Source organism: Platalea leucorodia (assembly GCF_965183815.1).
Source record: "Platalea leucorodia genome assembly, chromosome: 4".
Taxonomy (NCBI): Eukaryota; Metazoa; Chordata; class Aves; order Pelecaniformes; family Threskiornithidae; genus Platalea; species Platalea leucorodia.
Window position 1 is genome coordinate 52,277,186 of NC_138826.1, and position 12,763 is coordinate 52,289,948.

General features: G+C 41.2%; 1 protein-coding gene across 2 annotated transcripts in view; it reads right to left on the bottom strand.

Annotated features, from left to right (window-relative positions):
- Window positions 1-2,004: 2,004 nt before the first annotated feature.
- The window catches only part of STK38L (serine/threonine kinase 38 like), a 53,230-nt gene continuing 42,471 nt past the window's right edge, over window positions 2,005-12,763 (bottom strand). For both annotated transcript variants that reach the window (XM_082310339.1, XM_082310340.1), the window contains exons 12-14: window positions 10,130-10,225; window positions 8,390-8,481; window positions 2,005-6,860 (exon numbers count right to left, since the gene is read on the bottom strand). In XM_082310339.1, the coding sequence (XP_082166465.1) occupies window positions 6,733-6,860; window positions 8,390-8,481; window positions 10,130-10,225 (316 nt within the window). In that variant the 3' untranslated portion in view covers window positions 2,005-6,732. The remainder of the gene's footprint in view (window positions 6,861-8,389; window positions 8,482-10,129; window positions 10,226-12,763) is intronic.

Below are 12,763 nucleotides of genomic sequence, written 5' to 3' on the forward strand. Positions count from 1 at the left end.
AGTTTAATTCTATCAAACAAAACAGGTAATATTTTCTTCCTTAATAGCAGAAGTACCCTGCAAGTTTGTCACCTTCGTAACTGAAGCCACAAGACATCCTCTTCACATACTGCTTTTCAACCATTTGAACTCTATAGATAGTAAAATCTTTTTGCCTTATTTGTAACAAACGTAAAAGCATGGCATCAGCAAACAGCTTGCTTTTGAGACCATGCTTGTTCACTGCTTTCTTTGGGCTTTAGATAGGGATCTTTTGCTGACGTCAGTGGGAGCTGGATGAGACCTCAAAGGCAGCTCGCTGGACTGAAAATCGTGAGATGTGCGTCTAGTTTACCAGTGATTCACTCCGTCACGATCAAGTCACTGGAGTTCTTATCTGATCATGTTGTTATTAAATAGCTATACTGAAGTCAGAAGTAGACTTTGTAGAGAACTTAAGTGTCCAAGACTAGCAGAGCTATTGCAGTTTTTGAGTACCGCAGAGATGTATGTTCAAATCAGTGCTCCCATTTCAAGTCTCCAAGCTTTGCGGATGGCCGCGCGTGCATGGACGTGGCCCAGGGGAGCGTCTTGGCACCTGCTTCCCCTTGGAGCTCCATTACCTTCGTATTCTAGCCCGTACATCCACACTGAGGGGCAGATTCTGCCTCCATCCCCGGAAGGAAACAAGGGGTTATATAGACTTAGTGTGCATGTAACGCTTGCGATCTGTAGCTGCCGTCTGTTTTTTCAAAATGTGGAGCACGGGCTGTGGTTACACTTTTACACAACAGCTTCAAGGTCACAGCACTTACTCTGCAGATGAGCTGCCCTCTCAACATCACTCAGTTTCGTGGGCAGGAAATGTAGAGGCAAGGACAAACATTTTGTCTTTGGATGGGGGAGGATGGGCAGAGACACCTGGAGGGGAAGGAGCCGCTACCAATGGAGGTGGACTGCCCAGGGACAGCACATATAGAGCGCGCTTATTCCTAGAGGAGAGAGAAGCAGCAGCAGATGGTGGCTTGCTAGAAACAGATTAAAGCAGCTGGTACGGAAACAAGATGTGGCATCAAGGGTCAGTTCAAATGAGAAACAAGCTGTCCCTAGCAGGGTTCTGACTTGCTTGGGAAATGAGAAACCTGGGTTGATTTCCCTCCTCAGCATGAGGAGGTTCAAGCCTACATGCCCCATTTCCCTAGAGAACAGTAACCTCCACGCTATCACATAATCCGTAAAGGGATGGTGGGAGGAGTAGGAGGTGGCGAGATGAACTCTCTCGGCATGTGTAAAGATTCGTTTCCCCTCACGCCGACTGTAGAAGCGTTCTTGTGTGATGAAGTGTACAAATCCCAGTGCCATTACTATTGACAGAGAGTAAGTTCATTGTATTATATATACATTAACTTGCCCTTCAACTGTCCCAATAGTTAACATACCTGGTATCTTTCAGACAGCAACTTCTTTTAGGCAGAATGGCATTCTGTGCAGCAGAGCCTAGTGCTGCCGAACCCAGCGTAGCTGACAGGTTACGGTCTACTGGCACCCACATTTAAAACCTGCTTTCATCCTTGAAATTCAGCTATGGGATAGGCATTTTAGAACCTCTCTGATATTTAAAATTTACCTGCGTGATAAATAAAATTACGTTAAGGAAGTACATAAAGCACTGCCTGAACTGCGAATACATCCTTGTCTAGTCCAGAGCTGGGAACTGCTATTGTCATCACTCCCAACAGCAAGAGACAAACTCTTTTGAATACTCCTCCCTTCTCTTTCCACAGGAAGATTATCAGAAAAGACATTTTATTGTCCAAAGCATAATGGTTTTGCTTAGATACAAGGCACACTTTGTACAAGAATAAAGACATGAAAAATGCACAACAGATATTTGCAGTATGTTTTATAAACACTAAACTATATAATACTTAGAAGTGGTTGATACAAAAAAAAAACCCAAACATTTCTGCACACGCTGAAGGCATAGCCTTTAGATTTGCCATTAAAGTGCTGTATTTTTGAGGAATACTGAATTTGGTAATGCAAAGAGATAAAGAACTAAGCCTGCATTTCCTTACAATATGTAGCTTTGAGATAATATCTGGTTACTGGAAGAAAAGTGTAATCCCATTAGATAGAATTTGTAAAATTCTGTTAAAATTGTATCGCTTACTGAGAGCAGCAGTTCTCAAGTGGAAGGCTGTTATTCACTGGAGGGCTCCAGAGAAGGCCAGTCACCAGCTGCTAGCTCCTCTTTGCTTTCAGCTGCTCAACTCTGTAATCATTTTTTTACATGACTATTTCACAACTGCATCTGCTGCCACTGCTCTAAACTCGGCAAGAAATGGGGAACAGTAGGACAAAAGTGTTTCTGTAGTGAATCAAAGGACACAACTGCCCGTGGAAGTCTTTCTTGAATAAATTATGGTCTACAGGGAAGAAGATAAGTCTCTTGTGAAGAGCAATAACCATTTTAGAAGTAGTTTCACGTGACTGCAGTTGGTACAAGTTGAGCAATTTTTGCAATCCCTACTTTCTGATCGAGAGTAGGGACACTGGGGTTTTCACTGTCTATGGAATTCAACATGAGAATACACAAAATAGTGTCTCAGTCCCTTAGGTGCCTCCCATTCTGGAAGAGAAACCAATCCAGTACACTGGTGTGAAAAAATAAAACCAGCAACTTTACAAAAAGAATGCTACTTTTATTTTCAAATGCTGTAAAAAGCCTCATATAAATTTTTTATAATGCTTCTATGTAACTTTCCCAACCACAACTAATGAAACAGTCTAGGAAAAATATAGCAGTTGCCATTTCGACTCCAAGAACGAGCTGCTGTAATATATCAACATTAAAAGGACAAGGTACAGTATGTTACAATGCTTGTAATTGCTCGTATTATTGAAAAAGTGAGAGCACTTCCTAAGCATTAGAGTATAACCAGGCTAAACTGCAGTATTCCCTACTTGCTGTTGCAGAGGAGGAAAGCCACCTCTTTAGAAGGAGCCGACACAACACCCTTTGTACTGCTTATGCCCATTTATCTTAGTAGTGTGGAGAGCTTTCAGCAAGCCCCTTTGCACTTAGGTGAATTCACCCACGTCAGATGCTATTATTCCATACTGTATCCAACGGCTCAGGTGTTTTAACAACTGACCTATAAAAATAACACTTATATAACTCTCCAGCAAGGCAAATTTAACAGTGCAAATGCAGTATCAACAATATTTGATTTCTGAATGCTGGCAATTTTTTTAACTCCTTTTGCACATGAAACAACTCTGCTGATGTCCTGTACCTAAGGCCACTCACTCTTGCTGACTGGAGATGGAACAAAGTGCAGCAGCTCAGCTGCATTTCCCAATCCAAGCTTCCTCCCCAGTTTCAGGGTATTCAGATCCAGAATTTGGATTCAGGCTCAGCACTTCCATCGATGCACTCAAGTTTTCCCTGCTGGAATAGGTTAACTTCCCAGCAAACCTCTGATAACAATTTGCATACACAATTCCACATTATAACAAAAGTTAACAAAACATACTTCCAGAAAATAAATTTTCACATGGTTGCAATCATCAAGCCATTTCAGGATCTTTGGTACTCCAAGAATAAGAAAAATAAATGGCACAATGACAAACATCGCCTAAGGAAAACAACACAACCATCCAAAGGAATAAGACAAAAATAACAAAACAAAAAGATATGTTGCACTTCCATTTTTTGAAAGCCAGTGTAGGTTAACCTTCTGTTCTCTTTCATCCATTACAGTGTCACAGTTTCACCTTTAAAAAAATTCGATCATCCTAAAAGCAGTAGTTAATATTTTGTTTAACCTGACTTATTGATTAAAATAATGCTATGTTTAAAAAAAAAAAAAAATCAACTACCACAATACAGGAGTTTATGCTAAATAGGCTGCAGGCTGTTTCCCTATGGATATAACTCCTATGTGAGCACTGATATGATTAATCATCCGCAATTTTAGATGAGTATTATCTTTAGTGTTACAAATGTAAGGGTTGAGCTTTTTCCCAAGTTTGTAAACCAGTGAGTATGTACAGACATAGTTGTTTAATAGATAGATTTAAATTAAGTGTGTATTTATCTCCCTTCCCCCAAACCCCACAAGAAAAAAAAAATCACCAGTATTACTGAGCATTTGCAGTTTCCATGATCTTGTCTTAGCAAGTTCAAGCAAAGACTTTGTTTTATATTACGCAAATAGGGTTACTGTGGTCTTTTGAAATGTGTTGTTCACAGGAATTCCACTTGTGGTGCACACAGTGCCCCATGAATGAAACTGGAAATTAATAAAAATTCTCTTTTGAATAGCAGTGTCCTTTGAGGCCAAGTTTGCATCTCGGATATTTTCTGACCAAGCTTCTCTGTCTTGGTAGAATGGATTGAAGGCCTTAGAAAAGGAATTTCCTTTTCTGAGAAACCTCAGAAGCTGCTAGGGCACTGGCAGAATAAAGTCTGAAAGTATAAACATGGATTTAAGCCAGTTATTGTTTTTGGACGGTCTTTGGATGGGTACAGGTTGAGCTGAAGCTCAACTACATTGGCAAGGCTAAGAACAACACTGGAGAACTTCTGAGGGATGTTGCCCCAACGGCAGTAAAGGGGTGTTAATTAGTGTAAGGTCTGGGAAGAAAAACGGGGAGATCAATGAGCTGTTCCCACAGGAGCCTAGCATTTAGGCAAAAGTTTAGCTTAGCCATGTTCTGATATAACACTGTATAAATTGGATGGGCCCTGAGGCACTGGCTACTCCTCTTGGATGAGCTGAAGACTAAAATTTTTGTTAGAAATGGAGTATAAATAGCAGATATTAGATGCTTGAAGGGAGACAAAATATTGGAGGAGAGACATCACTGAAGCCCATGAGGAACCTAGTAGCTGTTGGATCAGGGAAGACTACATGCACATTAGAAAGCCATTGATGCACAGAAATCTTGCTGGTAAATGGTCTTTTATGCAGCAGATGAACACCCCAGTGTGTTTTTAAAGCATACAAATAATTCAGAACAGCTGATACCATGGTGCCTAACAGCAATAAATATTTCCGTAATGGCTTTATAAATAGTCACTTCCATTTTGCTGCAAAAGCCAGTCTAATGGAGTCTTTCCTACTGTATGCCAAAACAGCCTGTGCTTCACTCCGATGCCTGTTGCAGAGGTTTTAGAGTGCCTTTCACTTGCATTCAGAGGAGGAAGACGGCAACAGTGACTCTGTTTGTTCAGTTACTGGGGAATTGTTCATTGCTGTAAAACTCTTTTGTAACCAGCAAATGACATCAAAGATCTCTACTGTACTGCAATAGATTCCCAGTACTGCAGATAATATGCTAGTACAGGCAGAGATCTAGATAAATTTGCCAGTGACCAGATAATTGCAAACTGTTTGAGGAGTGCAATTCAGTCCCAAACTGCTGCTGGGCTGAGAAGCAAAACCATACCCTGGATATGGAGGGATTTCTGCTTCGGTTTCCTCGACCTAGGAGAAGGAGACCTGCCTCTGCTGTGAGTTTGTCACCATCCTGCAGACTGCGGAGAAGAGCATTTAGATGCTCCGCCCAACTCAGCTGTGGTTGGTTGTGGTTCCTGGAAACTGGGCTGCAGACTCAGCTGATCCTTTGTAATCCCATGGTTCACATTAGATGGAGACACTAGAAGATGGAGCCCACAGGAGAGTGAGTCTAGCGGGGCACTCCACTTCCTCTAGCTTGGCAGAGGCTGCTATGGGGTATTCTGGAAAGTAAAGGCTAGAACGGCATCCCTTCTGCCTAGAACTTCTTCGGGAGACAAAAAAAGAAAAAGCAGCAATTTGATCACTTTTCTAGAATACTTTTTGCACAGATAGAAAAGGCTATTTGAATTCTGAGTAGCAAAAAGATGATCTGCTTTACAGGAGAGGCAGGAATGCAGCCCTGGAAACTCTGCCATCTCTTCAGAACTTGGTATCAGAAAGTTTCCCTTCTGTTAAAAATCTTTGTAATTTTTATTCAAGATTCCGGTTTTCTTCCGAAGTTGCCAGCAGGCATCATCATCTTAAATGGTAATACCCATCAACTATCATGTAAAGCAGAAATACCACTAAACAGGGACTGTCGCACCACCACGCACAGTGGAAAAAGGAAGAAAGAGAAGGAATGATCGGCTAATAAAGCCCTCCAGTGGGGAGAAGTGAGGGTGGGCAGGGTACAGGTAGGCCCACAGGACACTGCTATTTAAAATAATTCAGTGTTGCCACACTCATGGGGCATCTGCAGACCACAAATGGAACACCCTTGAGCAACTGCTCAGAGAATTTTGCAAGTGTGGGCAATGGTTTTTTATACTGCGTATCTAAAACCCACCAGGTAAGCAGTATAACAACAATGCTGCATAAAATGATATGTTTTACTCCTGGGTGGATTAGATGGCTTACAGTACAAACAAAGCCACAGTACAGAGGCATAATTAACCGTTATACACACATAGGCAGTGCAGTTAAAGGGATGTACGTTCCTTTTATTCCAGTACCTTTGTATAATAAAGTTAACAAAAATATTCAAATATTAAAAAAAAAAAAAAGCCAGCTGGCACTGCCAACTAATTCCTGTAGTAGTCTTAGAAATCCTAATCCTGTAGAATTTCCTTGTGAAATTGATGCGCACCAGAGTCAATGTATTGATAACTAACGCCAAGCGGGTCTGGTGATGCAGCTACCTGAGGTTTGTATTTTTATTTCTTTTGTGGGTTTGTGTTTTGTTTCACAACTTCCCGGCTTTCATGTAGGAAGGGATCGAGCCACGCTGCGTGAGCCCTTCAAACCTCTTGTAGGTATAATTGAGGAAAACCCAGTCTTTGGATTTGTAGTCAGGTTCCGTTGTGTTTGGCACTAGAATTCAGAAACAAAAGTAAAAACAAAACAATTAAAACCAGCGCTGCTTCTGAGGACTTTTCACAGAGCACTGACAAAAGCAGCCCATAACTCTTATTTCCCTAGTCAGCAGAAATTCCTTGAAGAAATCCTGTTTGTTATCAGGTCAGTTGCCTTTTGTCAATGGTCTGAGAAGAGTTATAATTTCAGCATATATCTCTGAAGCAGAAAGTTTTTTCTTGTTTGTGTGGGTTTTTTTTTTTTTTTAGTATGTCTACACACCATAACGGGTTCCCATACCTTGACAGGAACCTCTAAAACACCCACAGGATATACAATTATGAGAAACATAACATTTAGGATGCTCCATGCACAACAAACGCATGCATACATATCGTGTTATCCTCACCGCAAACAGAAGAAAAAGATATATCAAAGTTCACCCAAGAGAACTACCCGTATCATGCACACGTTACTCTCCTAGGACTTCCTCCCTGCTTAGAGCTTCAGCAAGGCTTGTACAGCCTCCTTTTATTTTACGAACAGCCCATACGGCTGGCGTGCTGCACGTAGACATTCACTGCAGTGGCCTTCTGTATTTAGCTCTCTGGTTGCTGCTTTTAGAGTTCTATAACAGTATTTTCAACTCAAGATGCCAAACACACCAATATCGATGTTTGTATTTACATATCTAGATGTACAGTAACATTTTCAGTGGGTCTGAAATGCCAAAACCAATACAAATGTACTTGGCATTATCCAAATACGGACTTAAACAGCTTAACTTAGGCACTGGAGATTGATTGCTTTTGCATTAAAAGGACAGACTTCCTTGCCATTAAATAAAAGCCATTTCGGAAAAAAAACACAGCTTTTTGATAATTCTTATGGCTGTTAGCACATGTACACTTATCTGTCATCAATTAATCCTTGTTATATATCTGCCTATCTTTAAGCCATTAATAATTAATTGAAAACAGTGGTAGCGGGGAGAATTTGGCACGTCAAGAGAATCAAGGCTTTTATGTATACCAATTTCCTACAACTTGCCAATAGAAATTAACAATTAAAAAGACTTACATGATTTGCAGAGCCACTCAGGTTCATAAATCACTATATTAAATAATGATCTGTCTAAAAATTTTTGCCCACAAATATGTGAACATTTATGTTTGGCATGAAACTCAAAAGTCATTAAAGATCAAAAGCAAATCGGTGCATAAGGTTTTACCAGAATTTGGCTAGACAGACTGTATGGTAGAAAACTGTACTGTTTTCCATGCTCATTATATATGCAAACCATTTTTACTAATAGATTTAGCTGTTAAAATATGTGGACTTTTTTTTTTTGTCCAAAGTTCTAAGGAAGTAGAAGGTATGAGAAATCATAGGTTTAAATTTATATTTGAAAGAAAGTCTCTAGATCAGGTCTGTATATTAGCTTGATTAGGGTATCAGAAAAATAAACAACAACAACAACAAAAGCATCTGTGGAGTATTCTGGCATGTCATAGATAGAAATTTGGAATTTGCAATGGCAGTCTCACCTGGCTGTAAAATATCAGATTCAGGAAATTCATCGAAGTTGGAAGTATCATCAATGCTTTTGATTTCTATAGGGATTGCAGCTGGTCTTTCCCTGCAAATAGAAATAAATGCCAGAATAGTCAATACTAGGAAAAGATATATTAAGTTCCAGTTTTGTTTAACTTAGCTTTTTACAGTTACAACATCCCTTTAGCTTAAAGCACAAAGGTTCCACTGAGTCCATTGGAGATGTATCTGACTCGCCTGTTTGCTGACATCATGGGGAGATTTATTGGTTTCCTATCTAGCATTAGTATCTTCTTGGCAAACTTGGGGAAAACACAATTTTCCCATTAACTGAAACAGCATTCCACACTTATCTGCCGTATAGCTATCGCTACGATCTTGGTTGTCACCAAAAACCACTGTGGTTACCTTCATTTCGTAAACCCAGCCTACCCAGCCGAGCAAGATTTTACTTGCATTTGGAGCCATCAGATGTGTTGCTTTACAATTCCAGTGCTCATCAGCCTGGACCTCATCCAAGTACCTTTCGACTGTAGCTCCTATTTCTGACACTCAGTCACCAGTGTCTCTCATCCAAAATGAGCTGGCTCTGACATGTTCCTGCTTATTAGCTCAACAATTAGGGAGCCCTTTACGAAGTTTTAAGGTGGCTTTCCAAGTTGCTTAAGTGATCTGTCCCACGAAAGCATTCAAACTGCAACACGGCACTGTGGGAAAGTCATTAATTTACACCTGTAAACTTATTACGGGTGTAATTACTACAATTACAATTAGATCCACTTCTGGGTGGAACGGGGAAACGCAAATGTGGCATGAACATATCTGTTACTGCTCTTGCTGCTTATTAATGTCTCCCACACTGAAATGTTAAGTTAAATGAGGCTTTCTGCACCAGAGGAAATGAGAAGTACAAGAACTGGACAATCATACGCCCACAGTATGGATTTTCATGTAGAAAACTACAGTATTACTGAAAGAATAGACTACCTCAAACGTTAAAGAGAGCTGAACAGTAACTTTCAGTTGAAATGATGGCAGCTGTGGGGCCACCAGAGTCTGCTCTGAAGGCGTTACCACTTTGGGTACGTGCAGATGTAGTTCAGCATCTGCAGGCAGAAGCTCAGGCTGGAACTGGTACGGCTGCCTCGCCCGGGCCCTCTACCCAGGCTTGGCCCAGCAGAATTTGACCACAGGGGCTGCGACTCTGAGGTGAGTCAGTGCCTCTGCCCAGCGCTCTTGTAGACATACCAGTTCACTCAGGTGTAGTATCTGCAGCGTGCAGTAAAGACATGCCCTGTGTTTTCCTCCTACTTGCTGCCTCTCCTCTTCATTCATCTATTTCCCCTGCATTCTTGCAATAGAGTTTGCTTTTCTCGTGCTCCTATTACAAAAAAAGTCGATTATAGCAATAGCTCCAGAGCCCGTTACTACTGGAAGGGGAGCTCTCTGCTGATACCGGAGCATGTACATCAGGAATAACTCAGCCACCCTACCACAATTTCTGTCCATCCTGGGCACTCTGGGGCAATCTGAGGCATCTCAAGACAGTTAAACTCTGATCAGATCTATGAATGTCAGCAAGGCCTGAAAACCTTCCCTGTCATCCACCTACTGCCAGCAGCTGCCTTTCAAAAGAAAAGATAAATTGGAAATAATTATCCTTGACATCATAGTACATTAAATTCTTGCTTTCATGGCTTTTATTCTCTCTACAAAATGTGTACATATAATACCTGATATGTCCCCAGTCCACTCCTTCAAAAAACGGATGACTTTTTATTTCCTCTACTCCATTACTACCAATTCTATTTTCCGAGTCGATACAAAACCTGAAAAAGTAGAAAAAAATAAAGGGAATGTTACAATAAATGCAGACAGAAGCAACAGCAAATAAAACTGCTGTGGTATCCTGTATCACGAATTTGAGGAAGTTCTTTCAAATTGTTCCATCACCTGGGGTAACGTAGAAGGATCCTGTTGCATCAAGGAAAGAAGGGAAATAGTAGAAGCAGAATATTGTTAGTCCCAAAACAAAAAAGCTATGATGACAGTAATTTACACCTTTTCTAAACTGTTGCATCTCCCTACCACTGAAAACTCCTCTGCATGTTCTCAACTATTTAAAATCCATGTTTCAAAGTCAAACTACTTTGAACAGATACACTTAGTGAAATAGGGCTCTCTCTGATGTCACATTTTGGAACCACAATGAGCCAGACACATTCAAAACATGCCATGTCACTATTCACCCTGTCACCCCCTCTTGGCATGTTTTGAAGAAATAGGCCTTAGAGGTCCAGGTGCTGGTGGTACAAAGACCCAAGGCCTATTTCTGACATGGCCCAGCTGCGTAACCTCAGCTCAGACTCTAGAAGAAACTGGTAGTTTATGAGAAGCAGCTGTGAGGAAGTCTGTAGAGTCAAGTAAGAAGAAAAAGGTGAAGTTGGAGACAGAGATCATAGAATCACAGAATGCTCTGGGATGGAAGGGACCTTTAAAGGCCATCTAGTCCCCATCCCCCCTGGCAACTGGCAGGGACATCTTCAACTAGATCAGGTTGCTCAGAGCCCCATCCAACCTGACCTTGAATGTTTCCAAGGATGGGGCATCTACCGCCTCTCTGGGCAACCTGTTCCAGTGTTTCACTACCCTCATCGTAAAAAAATTTCTTCCTTATATCTAGTCTAAATCTACCCTCTTTTAGTTTAAAACCATTACCCCTTGTCCAATTGCAGCAGGCCCTGATAAAAAGTCTGTCCTCGTCTTTCTTCTAAGCCCCCTTTAAGTACTGAAAGGCTGCAATAAGGTCTCCCCAGAGCCTTCTTTTCTCCAGGCTGAACAACCTCAACTCACTGAACAACCTCAGCTTTTCCTCACAGTAGAGGTACTCCATCCCTCCGATCATTTTTGTGGCCCTCCTCTGGACCTGCTCCAACAGGTCCATGTCCTTCTTGTACTGAGGACCCCAGAGCTGGGCACAGTACTCCAGGTAGGGTCTCACCAGAGCAGAGTAGCAGGGCAGAAGGATAGATAGGATTGTTGAGATGGGGACTGTTACCTGTTCAAGTAGGCAGGAGGAAAAACACCAACAAGGAAAAGTATAAAATCCTAAAGAAAAAAAATAGGGAGGCAGAAGCTCTCTGACAGCAACTCAGTGACATCAGGGATTTGTTCCAGGGAGCAGCAGAGGCTGACCCTTCTCCTCTGGACTGATGCCTGCCTGGACCGCTGCCCAGCTGGCTGGAAAAGACTCTGAAGTATCTCATCACGGAGATGGTGAGCATACTAATGCTTAGCCTAGGAGTTCATTAAATCCTAGCTATCTTTTGTATGTGTTAGCAAAGATATAACTGCTTTATATTTTTACACCATCCTTGCAGTCTCTTTGAGCATGGCAGAAGGTGTCAACAATGACACAAAGAGGGAGGCTTACAATAACAGGAAAAAATGCACATTTCAAACAAAAAGCTTGGTCTTGCCAAGCGCGGAGTCACCTGACGACCTCCTGGAAATGGGGAGTGCGTGGTAGCATGGGGATGTGGGCCTCCTGTTGCTCTAAAAGTCAGCTGGACTTTGTTAAATGAAATCCTGTTTGCCTACATGAGCAAAGCCTCTGGTTGTTGATTTAATTATCCCAAACTCATAATCTCTCCACACAATCACATCATCCAGATTCACAAGGCACTTTTCACATCAATACATTGCAATACAAAAAAGGTCACCTTCTCACTAGTTAGTGAAATTTTCAGCAGGTAATTTAGTAACATAGCAAGTTAGGCTATAAACGGTCTCCAATTATAGACTGTAATGTTCTTTTCCTTGTAGTTGAGTGTCACCTGGGAAAAAAAAAACTGCTTATATTTCTACTGCAGCCCAGCCAGTTGGCTGATGCCAAGTACTAATAATAGACCTCAAACCTTGTAACAACAGTTAGCCAGACCAGGTCTCAGGACTTGTCAGGCTTTGTCTGGACTTGAGCTTATTTTAGCTTGGTTTTATCTGTATCCATAAAAATAAAAAAACCTTTAGCTTTGTCTGCAACTTCCTTTAAATTGAAATATATGTTGTCTAACTTGTCCAAGCTGTAATGGACAAAATACCCAATGGCCGGGTGTTTGTTGCCTAACCTGCTGTTCTGACCTCATTTTAGTAAATTGTCTATAACTAAAGATGTTTTACCCCAATTTAATCCTTCCATATATAGAGAAACACTAATAAATTCAAGTAGTCATTGTATAAGTAAATTCTTGAGCAAGACATGTTAACAAATAAACTGCCTGAAATATCCAAAAATGCCCCAAACACAGCCAAGACTGAGGAGGAAGAAATCCACAGCAGCAACACTGTGCTCTTTCCAGCAAAGAACT